Genomic DNA, 13,558 nt, shown 5'->3' on the forward strand with positions numbered 1-13,558 from the left:
TTTACAATTCACTGTACCATTCAGTGGAATTTACTACTGTCACAATGTTGTGCAACTATCACCACTGTCCAACTACAAAACATTTTCATCACCCCAAGAGGAAACATACACCCATTTTGAGGAGTCATTCCCTATATCCCTCTCTTCCAAACCCCTGGAAACCACTAATGTATAATATTTTCCGTGTGTATGGATTTGCCACTGCTGGACATTTCATATAAATGGAAGCATACAATATAGAGCCTTTCGAGCCTGACTTCTTTCACTTAGTTGCATCCATGATGTAGCATGTATCATTAATCCATTCACTTTTATGGCTGAATTCCCTGATCCTGTTTTCTTCATACTGTTTGAATACAAAATTTAAAATAAGTTGAGAGTGAAGCTCTGTTTGAAGGGCACATCTACGAGGCCAACTCTTTTAAAAAAGGTGAAAAGGGAGATATTGTTGTGAAATGATAATCGTTGAGAAGCCTCAGCCAATTTGATAATGAAAAGTTTGGGAAATGTTGCAAAAAATTATCTGCTTTATATTAAAAGCCTTTTAAGCAAGGATTCAGGAGATTGTCTGTTTCTTGCAGGTAACTTAAATGAGTCAGAAGGAAATAACTGTGCTTTAAAACAGATTTTGAAAGGATTCTATTTATTCTTAATAGACAAATGGGAGTACAGGTAGTTCACATCCAATATGGACTCCCTGTGCAAACACTGTTTATCGTTTTAGCCACCACTATCAAATTATATTTCTTGAGAGTAAGGCAGCTCAATTCCTGCATATTACTTTTTTTCCTGCATATTACTTTTTAAAATTCATCTATCAAATTATCAGATTCATCAATCCATTAATACAGTATAAACAAGAGATGTTCATGTTTCAGTGCAGTTCAAATATCAGGTATAAAGAACCACCAGCAAGAAAAAGAATCCTATATCTCTTGCCAGAATGTGGTCAGCTCTGGGGTGCTTTGCTAGCTGAAACACACTTTCATTGTTAAGAGGATAGAGGCTGTTTAAGAGGGATGAGAGCCAAAAAGTGTTAACTACGTGTATGTGTTAAGAACAGTGCTAGGTTATCTCATATTCTATATCAGCCAAGGCTCACCATTTTACATATGTGAAAAGCGAAGTTAAAAGTGTTTTAGTAGGGCTTCCCTGGTGGTGCAGTGGTTAAGAATCTGCCTGCCAGTGCAGGGGACGCGGGTTTGAGCCCTGGTCCGGGAAGCTCCCACATGCCACGGAGCAACTAAGAGCATGCGCCACAACTACTGAGCCTGAACTCTAGAGCCCGTGAACCACAACTACTGAAGCCCACACACCTAGACCCCGTGCTCAGCAACAAAGAGAAGCCACCACAATGAGAAGCCCGCGCACCGTAACAAAGAGTAGCCCCCGCTCACCGCAACTAGAGAAAGCCCGCGCATGGCAAGGAAGAGCCAACGCAGCCAAAAATAAATAAATAAATCTATTTTTTTTTAAAAAAGTGTTTTAGTAACTTACTAAAAGGCACGCAATCAGTAAATCTGAGCAAGAATTCAATCCCAAATCTGTCACACTGAAGTTTAAGCTAATACATGAGATTAATAAAAACAGCATTAAATTAAAAGTTCAGAGATATTTTTAATTTCATACTCTTTCACTAACGCTCTTTGGAGATAAATCATTTCTTTTATATGGGCCTTAGTTTTCACAACTATCATAGTTGGAAGCTTGACTAGATGATCTGTATGTAGTCTTCCAATTCTAAAATGTTCCACTCATTTGGATTCCTACAATAATTGCCCTTGCGATACATGCATGCTGCCACCAAGTAGCCGTAGAGACTATTAGTTCCTTTTATATCCCTAGTGGGGAGTGCATTTTGACATCAGACTTACCAGTCAATAGTACAACCTGTTACTATAACTATAAAATAACAAAATAATCTGGTATTATTTCCTGTAAAGCAGAAGCTTTACATTGTCTGTGCATCATATCAGAATCACCTGTAGGTTTGTTTGGTTGTGTTTTAACATCTTTATTGGAGTATAATTGCTTTACAATGGTGTGTTAGTTTCTGCTTTATAACACCTGTAGGTTTTTAAACATAGAGGAAATGCATAACCCATTGAATGAGAATCTTCAGAGACAGGACATGGGCATCTGGATTTTTGGGCTCCCATCATCCGTTTATTTTATTTTATTTTATTCTTTGCCTATGTACAATATTTGTCACATCCTCTTGAATCTTTAAATGTTTCTTTTTGTTTTAAAATTTTAGAATATTCCATAATCTTCACCTACTTTTCATAAGGTGTTATCTGTTATGTTTATTCGATCTTCTGCTTCTCCTGGTTGTCTTCTTTTTTTCCTTTTTTTTTTTGGCGGGGGGGGGGGGGGGGCCCTGCCTCATGGCTTGCAGGATCTTAGTTCCCTGACCGGGAATTGGACCCCAGGGCCCCAGCAGTGAAAGCGCCAAGTTCTAACCACTGGACCACCAGGGAAGTCCCAAGACTTCTGTTTTAAATGACTTTTTTTCCCACTCTAATTCATTCCTGGGATCAGTTTCATGTTTGAACATTAAACCAACCTTGCATTACTAGAATAAAGCTACTTTGATTGTGATATATGATTGTTTTACATACCATGGATACAGTTTGTGCTTCTGTTTACACATTTTGCATGCATGTTCAAAAGAGAAACTGGCCTGTGATTCTATTCTTGTAATATTCTTTTTAGTTTTGATCTGAAGCTTATGTTGGCCTTATAAATATTTGAGCAATATATACTTTTCTGTCTCCTGGAAGATTTTTATGTAAGATTACCAATATTTCTTCCCTAAATATTTGGAAGAATTTACTTGGAAAGCCATTTATCCCTGGCAATCATTTTCTGTAAAGGTACTTAATTATACAAACAACTTTTGCAGTAGATATAGGTTTTTGAGATATGTTTTCTTTCTTGGGTTAGTCTTGTTAGCTTGCATTTTTAAAGAATTTGTCATTTTCGATGAATTTTCAAATTTATAAATATAAAATTGTCATAATTTTAACAGCTTTATTGGGATGTTATTTAAATACCATAATTTCAACACTTTAATGTATACAATTCAGTGGTTCTGAGTGTAACCACTAAAAGACTTGGGTAAGCATCACAACAATCCAATTTTAGATTTCTGTCCCCCCACAAAAAACCCATTACACATTAACAAGCTTTTTTCAATCTCCTCAACCCTCTCAGCCCTAGGCAACCACTCATCTACTTCCTGTCTCTACAGATTTGCTATTCTGGGCATTTCATATAAATGGGACCGTACAATATGTGATCTTTTGTGAGTGGCTGCTTTTACTTTACATAATGCTTTCATGGTTCATCTATGTTGTAACATGGATCAGTAGATCGTTCCTTTCTATAGCTGAATGCTATTCTATTGTATGGATATTCCACATTTTGTTTATTCATTTATCCAGTTGTCATTTGAATTATTTCCACCTTTTGTTTTTAGAAATATGCTTCTATGAACATTCACGTACAAGCTTTTGTGCAGACATAAGTTTTTATTTCTCTTAGGTATATATTTAGTACTGGAACTGCTGGGTCATAGGGTAACTCTATGTTTAACACTTGCAGGAACTCTCAAGCTGTTTTGTAAAATGGCCGCACCATTTTACATTCCCACCAGCAATGTATGTGGGTTTCAATCTCTTCTCTTACAGCCTAGCATGTCATCTATGCTGGAAACGTTTCACATGTGGTTGAGCAGGATGAGTATTTTACTCTTTGGTTGAGTGTTCTGTAAACATTTATTAGGTCTTGTTAATTCATAGTCTTGTCCAAGTCTTCTATATCGTTGTTGATCTTCTGCCTAACTGTTCTATCCATTATTGACTGTGGAGTACTGAAGCCTCTACCCAATGTTGTGCAATTATCTATTTTTTCCTTCAATTCTTCATGGATTTTGGTATTTTCTTCTTCGTGTATTTTGGTTTTACCTTATTCAGGGCAAATAGGGTAAAGATTTTTGTATCTTCCCTTTCTTTATCATAAAATGTCCCTTTTCATATCTAGTAACTTTTTTGTTTGTTTTAAAGTCTATTTTTTCTGGTATTAGTATAGCCACTTCAGCAATGCTTACGGTTGCTATTTGCATGATGTATATTTTTTCATCCTTTTACTTTGTACACATTAGACTTTTGAATCCAAGGAGTGTCTCCTATAGAAAACATTTTTTAATACCCAGTTCGACAATATATGCCTTTTGATTATACTGTTTAATTCATTTACATTTAGTTTTTATTATTGATATGGTAGGATTTATTTATGTCTATCATTTTACCTTTGGTTTTCTACATGCCTCATGTTTTTGCTTTTTTGTTATTGTTCCTCCAGTTTCCTTTTATAGTAGGTAGATATTTTCTACCGTAACATGTAATTCCTTTAATGATTTTTAACCACATTGTTTGAGTAATGGCTGCACTAGGGCTTATGTAATACATCTCAGAATCTCTTCAGATTTTTACTAGGTTCATTCCAGATAGAAACAGAAACTGTACTTTTATAGAGCTGTATGCCTTCCCCTCTTTTTTGTTTTTATTACATTTATATATGTTACATACTTAACAACATATTATTATAATAATTACTTCTCACAAGCTTATTTTTTCAAAGAGCTTAGAGAAGAAAGTTGAGCAAATAAATATTTTTGAGTTTGTCCGGTTAATCTATTTACCATTTCTGGTTCTCTTCCTTTCTTCCTGCGGATTCAGCTTATGATCTACTGTCATTTTTATTCTAACACAGCTTTGTTCTCACTGCCTTCGTTGTGCCATATCATCAAATATATGATTTTTTTATGTTATATAGAGAACAATCCAAATATAGTCATATTGTTTAGACACTTACTTTTTAAATTAGTTAAGAGAAGAAAGGAGAAGAAATTTGAAATTACAGTATCTTTTATAATTCTCTCCACAACTGCTCTAGTCAGCATTCTTTGTTTTGTTTGTATGGCTTGAGTTACTGTCTGCTATCATTTGAAGAACTTCCACTAGTATTGCTTGTGAAGCCCGTCTGCTAACAATGAACTCACTCAGTTTCTGTTTCTGTTTCTGAGTTATGGTGAAGTATTGATGATAAGTTGTGGAGTGGTAGGAAAAACTAAAATGCGATGTGCTGTATGATGTATGTTTCACTGAAGTGTCTTGGTCAAATTCTAATGATTTATGATAGAAATCACATAAAGCAAGCATCACAATTCTCCAGGAATGTTCTGTAGAATGCTAATGTTAATGATGAATATGTGATCCCAAATCTTTCACTTGTATTGACCTTATCTCAGTAATTCTTCTCCCAACAATGCCGTAACTAGAGTTGAGTTCTAAAGTGTACCTTCCTCTTTTCCAATAGAAATGGTCCCACAATTTCAGAAAGTTCTCAAAGGTGAAAAAGTGCACACGGCGTTTATCACGTTTGCAAATGCCAATGAAAATGCTAAGGTAACACTGTCCAAAATGCAATATTCTTCTGTGAGGGCACCCAACTTTAAACAAATACACATATTCTAAATACAGCTTAGATCTGTGACATGTTTTGGCCAATGAAGTGTGAGCAGACATGATGGCCTTCAATGAGCAGCAGAGGCCTTAAATGGGCTTGTGCAGTTGGGCTCACCTCTTATGTTTCAGTGAACTTTGTGAGAAGACAGGGCCTGGGAGCTGCGGCCTCACAGTTGGGCTCCAGAGGAAGATGTGTGTTACAGACCTCAAACTGACCCAAAACACGGAGCAAAACCAGCCATCTAGAGGTCTAAAAGAGGGCCACTGCAGCTAGCCAATAGGTCCAAGAAAAATAAATTCTTGTTTATGGAACTGAGTTTTGGGTCGATTTGTTCCAAAGCATTATCACAGCAAGAACTGACTAACACAACATCCTCCAAATCATTGTTATGTAAATGGCTGCCACCATGCCTACAAGTAAGGCAATTGTGTACTCAAATTGTGAGAGTTCTTGAACTCTTGGTGCCTCTCCAACACAATGTACATGGCTAAATTTCCACAAATAAGTTCACTAATATACCACAGAGATCTCCCTAAGCTTTTATTAAATGTAATGCAAAGTTTATTCTTTTCATTTTCTGCTTCTACATAGTTAAAATGCTTTTTGTCAATGTAAAATGGCTCTTACCTTTTGGCTTCTGTCGTGAGAGTCTTTTGAACTCTGAAACACTGTAGGATATCACCTATAAATGGAATCTAAAACATACAACAATTGAACGAATATAACAAAAAAGAAGGAGAGTCACCGATATAGAGAACAAACTAATGGTTGCCAGTGCGGAGGGGGAGGAGGGGGCAATACAGGGGTGGGGAAGTGAGAGATGTAAACTACTGGGTGTACGACAGGCTCAAGGATGTATTGTAGAACACAGGGAATATAGCCAATATTTGGTAATAACTGTAAATGTAAAGTAACCTTTAAAAAAGATATAAAATTTTTTTAAAAAAGAAATCTTACTTAAAATTCGAAACAATTTAAATGTCCATCAACAGGAAAATGCACATATAAATTATTGGATTTCCCTACATGGGAATCCTACGTAGCGAGGAAAGTACATGAACTAGACAGATCTTTACATGTCAGCATGGATGAACCTTGCAAAGATAACGCTAAATAAAGCAAGTAACAAGAGAAAACAAAATAAAATACGATATGCAGTTTAAGAATACTTAAACATGTAGCCTACATAGAAAGACATCCATGCCACTGATGGAGACCAAGTTCAGAGGAGTGGTTACCCAGGGTCAGCTGGGGAATTGCTGTGCTTGGGAAAGTGGTCACACCAGAGACTCTTCAACAGGAATGGTAATGTTTCACTTCACACACTGGCTGGAGGACGGAGGAGTGTCTGCGATGTTATAATGTGAGCACGCTGCATGTAAAAGCCATTGCTGACCACATCTAGGGGAACTGATGAGTGGGAGCTGGTAGTGGGTGGAGGCATCCAGAAGGTGGTGGTAGAAGAGGAACATTGTACACGTAACGCCTAAGGCCTGACCAGAGGACGACCATTGCTCTAGAAACTGGACACAAATCCAACTTCTACGGCCAATCCTAGAAGACAAACTGAGGCATATTTAAAATTTTAACACTTTATGTGCGCAAAAATAGATTCAATTCACGCACCACAAAGCGGAAGAGGTGAGGAGCACTCCAGCCACAGGAGCTGCAGAGATGTTTATTTTAAAAGGGCAGAAGCAAAGCAAGGAAACGAGTGATTTGCTATGGCTTTAACGCCTAGTTGGTGGTTTGTGACTGGGTGTCCTCAGCGGTGTTCGTCACCCTGAGGCGCTGACAGGCTTAGATTTGGGTTGGTTTAAGTGGGCGACCGCATCGCTAGAGCCACCGCAGGCTAACGGCCTCCTTGCAGGGTTAATTTACTAACACCAATTGTCTGAGTCCTTCCTCTTACTCAGTCACTTCACTTCCTACGCCTCACTTTCTCTTCTGCAAAGTGGATATTCAGTAGTAAATTCTCTGTGGAGGTGTCAGTACAAAAAAAGTGATTATTAGGAACCACGATCATGTCCTGAATGCACGGAACACGTCACCGTTTGCCAACCACCGTGTCAAGCCAGCAGAAACGACAGAAATTAAGAGCTCTCCGCAGAAATTCACACACCCGTGCACCAGGTAAGGGACCACAGGCAGACGTTCACTCAGCCTTTCCTGTGTCCCTCACGGAGTTCACGCTCTCTTCTGGGCGGGGCGAGCACAGACACTTAGCGGGAGTTTAACTACTTTTAAAATGTGCTGATACAACCATGTCTCACTTTTGTTTGGATCAGTCAGCAAACGCTTTTTGGAAACCCCAAATTCTCCACACCTCCTACCTTTCACGCTCCCCTAGTCTCGAAGCTGCCGACACCGCTCCTCAGGCCGCGTCGTCAGGAGAGGCGGGTCTGCGTGCGGACGCACGGCGAGCTCGCAGAAGTCCTCGAGCCCCGCCCCCACGGGCCCGCCGGGAGGCTTAAACCGCAACCGCGCGGCTCGGGAGGGCGTTGATGCCCGCGCCAACACCAGGCCGCGCGTGGGCTCCGGAGCGAGGCATGGAGGGCCCGGCCTAGCTTGGGCCCGTGGCCCTATATCTTCGGGCCGCAGCCGCTGGGCGGTGGGCGCCCGAGGGGCCGGGAGGCGAGCCGGGGCCCCCAGGCGGGTGTGGGCATCCTGTCTGCAGCCAGCGTCCCCGAGGCCGCGCTCAGGCCGTGAACACTCGGTGAAGCTGCGCCCGGACAGCGCGGCCGACTCCTTCTCGCGCTCTGAGGACCTGTGCGCGCTGCAGGACTCGGTGCCTCTGCCCTCCGTGCGGGCTTCCCTGAGGGAGGGCCTGCTGGACTTAACGCCTTCTGCCTCCGCGGGTAGACTGGGCGCCGCTCCTGAGCACCCTCTGCCCCTGATCTGTATCCAGAGCTTCTTCCAGCCACGGCTTGTCGAGACAGGTTTGTACTTCCCGCTTCCAGGGGCCCTCGTGTGGGCGGTGAGAAGCGGGGTTTTAAATGGTTAACGGTGGAGGGTGGGCACTGGAACCGGTGCCCAGTGACCGGGTGTACGTGCACTGGACGGGGCGTGCGGCCTAGGACTCCTGCCAGCTCGGTGACCCCGGCCGAGTGCCTTAAGGCTTCAAGGTCTCAGTGTTCTCATCTGTAGCATGGGCTTCACAGGACCCAGCCTCTGTGGCGGTTACAAGGATGCACTGTGTTAATGCTTCTAGACTCTACAAAGTAGAACACTTAGCACAGTTTGGAGCATCGTTAATTGTTGCACAGATGTTACCTGGTCTGTTGAATGACTTTGCCTGGTACACACCAAAGCGGTTAGGAAATGGATATATCCCAGCTTCATTTCCTTTCCATTCAAACAGGGCTCAGGAAAAAAAAATTTTTTTCAATAGGTGTATCATATATAGTGAAAAGAGCACCGGTGTCAAGGCAGCTTAGGGTTTGAATTCCAGGGCTTATGCTCTCTGTGGCCTGGACAGGTTTCTTTTGCACTACAATCCCCACACTTGTAAAATGACATTAAAAACCACTCTTTCTGTGGGTTCTTAGAATTAATTAAGCAGGTTATGTGTGTAAAGTATCCTGGCACTTGAATGAGATGTCAGAACCAAGGGCTGCTGGAGACGATGCTTCTGCCCTAGGTAATCTTCCCTTCTGCTGGGCAAAAAGTAAACACAAGCACAGGAGTCAGTGCTCTGGAAGAAGTGAGTTCTGCTGCTACAGAGCACAGAATCTCTTTTTTCTTTGATTTAATTTTTATTCTATATTGGAGGATAGTTGATTTACAATATTGTGTTACTTTCAGGTGTACAGTAAAGTGATTCAGTTATACATATATCCATTCCTTTTCAGATTCTTTTCCCGTACAGTTTGTTACAGGATATGGAGTAGAGGTCCCTGTGCTATGCAGTAGGTCCTTGTTGATGATTTTATATATAGTCGTGTGTATATGTTAATGCCAAACTCCTAATGTATCCCTCCCCGCCATCTTTCCCCTTTGCAGAGCACAGAAACTTGGAAGGGAAAGTTCAGGGTAGGATTCTTGGAGGAAGGGCTGTCCTCTCTAAGGATATGTAGAAGCTCCTGGGGTGGCAGGAGAAAGCAGTGTGTGTTGAAGTTTGAGAAATGTAAGAAAATATGGCAAAACTAATGTACAGGGCTGGAACTCAGGGTTTGGGAAAGAAATGAGAGTTAATACTGAAAACTTAGTGGGGCCCAACAAAAAGGCGCCTTGTTTGTCCTGTCAGATGTTTGGATGTTTATCCTGAAGGCTGCAGGAAACACCAAAGAACAGTGAAATGGAATTCTGGTTTAGAGACTCACTTGGACCTCCATGTGGAAGGCAGTTGATTGGGTGCAGGGTGAATTGTAATCTAAGGGTCCCACTTAAGTTATAAAAGGTGGGACCGGGTTTTGCAGATCTGAGAGAGAATGGGTGAGGCCTGGTGACCAGTTAGAAAAGGGAGGGCAGCAAGCGTGGGTGACAGTTTACAGCTGCATCTTTTTGAGAGATACAGAGCACAGTAGAAAGGGATTGGGGGTGGTGAGAGGATCTTCCTTCATCTTCAGTGCTTTAGAGGGGCCTGGTAGACAGGTCTGGGCCCAAGGTACAGATGTGGGCTTTTGGGAGGACAGGTGTTTGAAGGCATGGTAGAGACTTAGGTTAACCACAAGAATATCCAAAGGATCATAGGTCTGAGAGTTTTTTTAAGTGAGTATATTTGAGGATGTTTATAAGCTGAGAGAAAGTAGCCAACAGAGGAAGGGTGTAAAGATCTAGGAGAGGAAGTGATTGTTCATTTGTTTTTGAAAAGCTGAACACTTGTCGTGTGCCTGGCCCGTTTCTAGGATGTGGGGTTCACACCATCTGTTACCTCTTCTGCAAGGACAGTTCAATTCATGCCCTGGTGAACAGAAGTCAGATTATTCTTTGCATCCCATTCAGGTGTAAGAACTGTTTTGTACCTCGGAAGGGAAGCAAGCTGTATCATTTGGTCACCTGCTGATGATAATAGCATTGGCTGAGACCTGACCATTTACAACGAAGGCACTTCTGTAGGTAATAAGTTCCAGGAGGGCCCAAACTGAGTATGTCTGTTTCAGCATTTAGCATGGTTTAGCATCTGAGAGGCCGGTACATTATTGGCATATAGTAGACTTAAAAATGAATATTTGTGGATTGTCTGAATGAGTGGATGTGTGTGATTCACCTCCTATTTGCAGGTCCTATGCCCTGCAATGGATTTTCAGTGTCAGGTTGTGACAGTATTTATGATGGGGATTGGCATTGTTCCCTATCTAATGGATAAAGATTACACATGAAAGGACTTTACAGTGACATCTCAAAAGCCTCATAGGAATTACTTAACAAAAAAATAAAATTGGATTCTGTATAATTTTTAATTTGTAAGCTGGCCAGAACACTGGTATTTCAGCCAGTCCTCTGGTAGTTCCGATGACGTCCCCATGATCACCCAGGCATAATCAGAATGGCTTTAGGATTTGGGAGCCAAAATGTTCCTCAGTATTTACGGCTTTGCTCGTCCATTTAAGAAAATGGACTATTGAAAAAATAGCTTCAGACACAATATGGCATTTTATGATTTAGCATGAAATCTGAGAAATATAGAGGTTATCTGAAGCCTGCAATGGTAAAGTTCCCTCTGCTATTGAAGTTATTGTCTTTAAACAAACATTCTACATCACTAATGCTATATATATATTTTTTATGATATTCAGGTTAATTTCCTGTTCTCTCTAAGGAAGTAATTGGTTGCTTGGTATGAGAGATGGTGTGGCTTCCAAAGGTGAAAAGTATTATTTTGTTGTAATTTCCAGCTACCTAAGGATGGGAGAGGCCCAGGACACTGCAGTCAGTATATTATGTGGAGCAGGTTATATTGTGGTTTATTTATGAACTTTTACATGTTTATTTTCTTCTTTGCGGTACGCGGGCCTCTCACTGTTGCGGCCTCTCCCGTTGAGGAGCACAGGCTCCGGACGCGCAGGCTCAGCGGCCATGGCTCACGGGCCTAGCCACTCCGCGGCATGTGGGATCTTCCCGGACTGGGGCACGAACCCGTGTCCCCTGCATCGGCAGGCAGACTCTCAACCACTGCGCCACAAGGGAAACCCACATGTTTATTTTCTATGCAAGTTTGTGTGCTCCTTTTTGAGTTTTGGTAGATAAGTGTTTTGTAACTTTGGAATACTTGGAGTTTTATATATATATATAACTTATATATATATATTTTTTTAACGTAGTAGTTAAAGCCGTGGAGAGTGTACTAGTCTACCTAGGTTCAAATTCTGGCTTTACCCTATGAATTCCCTGTGGCTTCCTCTGCTCACCTATTAAAATGGAGGATAATAAGACTGCTGTGGTGAGTTACTTACTAAATGCTATTTAAGCATTTGCTATAATGATCCTGTATACTCGAAGGCAAGGAACTTGCCCCTTGATTGTCTCTGTATTCCTAGTGTTTAAGAATTCCTAGTGCTTTCCTAGTGCATTGTCTTAGGATAGAAATAGCTCAGTATAGTTCTTCTCACTATAAAGTACTGTTACGTTGAAAGTCTTTGCTTATGTACTAATAATCTATGACATATCTGCTGAGGACAAGGAAAGGAATAGTTTTAAAACTGCAATGGATAACAAAAGATTATATGATGTAATGCCTTTATTATGTAATTATAAAACTAACAAATGATCATGGTAGAAAATTTGAAAAACTCCTAGACAAAAGAGAGGTCAACAAAATTTGGAGTAACTTTCAGAGTGTAGAGTTGTCCATGAATATTAGTGCTTTCATTTTTTCTAGGACTTTAAGTCGACTGCTTCTTAAGAATGTATTCCTGATATTTTACTTTAATGATGTTTTCATCATGGGGACACACACACACACAGAAATCTGTCAAAAAAAAAAGGCATGTAAATCACTGATGTTTCAGATAGCCACATGAAATAAAGTGAGAAAGGTCAACAAGCTGAAAGAATGTGGAGTAGCATCTCCTTAATTGCTTACATAACTCTGATAATTACCTCTTTGTGGATAAAGTAATTAATGGGGAATCTAATTCAAGAAAAATGTATGAACTTCAAGCCTTCTCAAAGCCAAGTATTTCTTTCCACAAAAGGTTACTTTCCACGGCCGTGCTTCCTTATTACCAGACAGGGAAAGAGTATTGTATGGCAAAGGGTCTTCCTGAAGGAGGGTGCTTCCCACACTGATTGTCATAAATGACTTCGGAATTACTGTTGCTGTATTACCAAAATCTTAAACTAGGATATTTTTGACAAATGCGGTCCTTAGTTAATTTTTAGAGCTACAAACTGTCAGATGGCTCTGAAATAACAATTGTCTGGCTATTCTTCAGGGTGATCACAATATGGTAATGACCTTGAGGTATCATTAAAAAGCAGGAAGGTGTGAGTCTTCCTTTGGTGCCAGAGTGAAATGCGAGTTGGAGTTGGAAAAGAGGCCCACAACCAAGTGATAGAGAAGGAAATGTGAGGTCATTGGTGAAAAACCAGGTTGAAGTTAAGGGGAAGAGGCATGAGGAAATGGTCAACTGTTACAGTATTACAAAGATCATCAAGGAGCATATCCATGAATGTGGTTTGTATTGCAATCTGCTGAAAAAGAGACAAATATCCTGGCCTGGCCTTCATGGAGATTATATTTTGTTGATTCTGATAATAGATTATTGTTGAAAAGGGCCTCCTATAAATTATAACCATGCAAAGGCAGCAAGATAAATTTATTTTTCTTTATGTATGTGTTTCTCATTCCTACTCACTTCTCTCTTAGGTGAAGAGAAAATCACACACACAAAAAATGTCAAGTCTCAGCTATTCCTTTTCAAAATAATTTTTTTCCAAATTCCAGTGGAGGCAATAGGTTAACTGTTAAGATTTGTAAGCCTCAAAAAGCTAGATTTTTACAAAGTGTAGCAAAATTTTATTACATAAATAATAGATTTGGAAAGAATATATGATGAAGAAAATTTGGCAAAAGCTGGCTTTT

General features: G+C 40.4%; 1 protein-coding gene across 1 annotated transcript in view; it reads left to right on the forward strand.

The window, feature by feature from the left end:
- The window catches only part of LOC307184913 (uncharacterized protein), a gene marked incomplete at its 5' end in the record, with an annotated part of 35,360 nt that overhangs the window by 13,655 nt on the left and 8,147 nt on the right, over nt 1–13,558 (forward strand). Inside the window, one exon of the mRNA XM_079918667.1 lies at nt 7,883–8,471. Within this exon, the coding sequence (XP_079774793.1) occupies nt 7,883–8,471 (589 nt within the window). The remainder of the gene's footprint in view (nt 1–7,882; nt 8,472–13,558) is intronic.

The sequence above is a fragment of the Stenella coeruleoalba genome (assembly GCF_951394435.1).
Source record: "Stenella coeruleoalba genome assembly, chromosome: 3".
Taxonomy (NCBI): domain Eukaryota; kingdom Metazoa; phylum Chordata; class Mammalia; order Artiodactyla; family Delphinidae; genus Stenella; species Stenella coeruleoalba.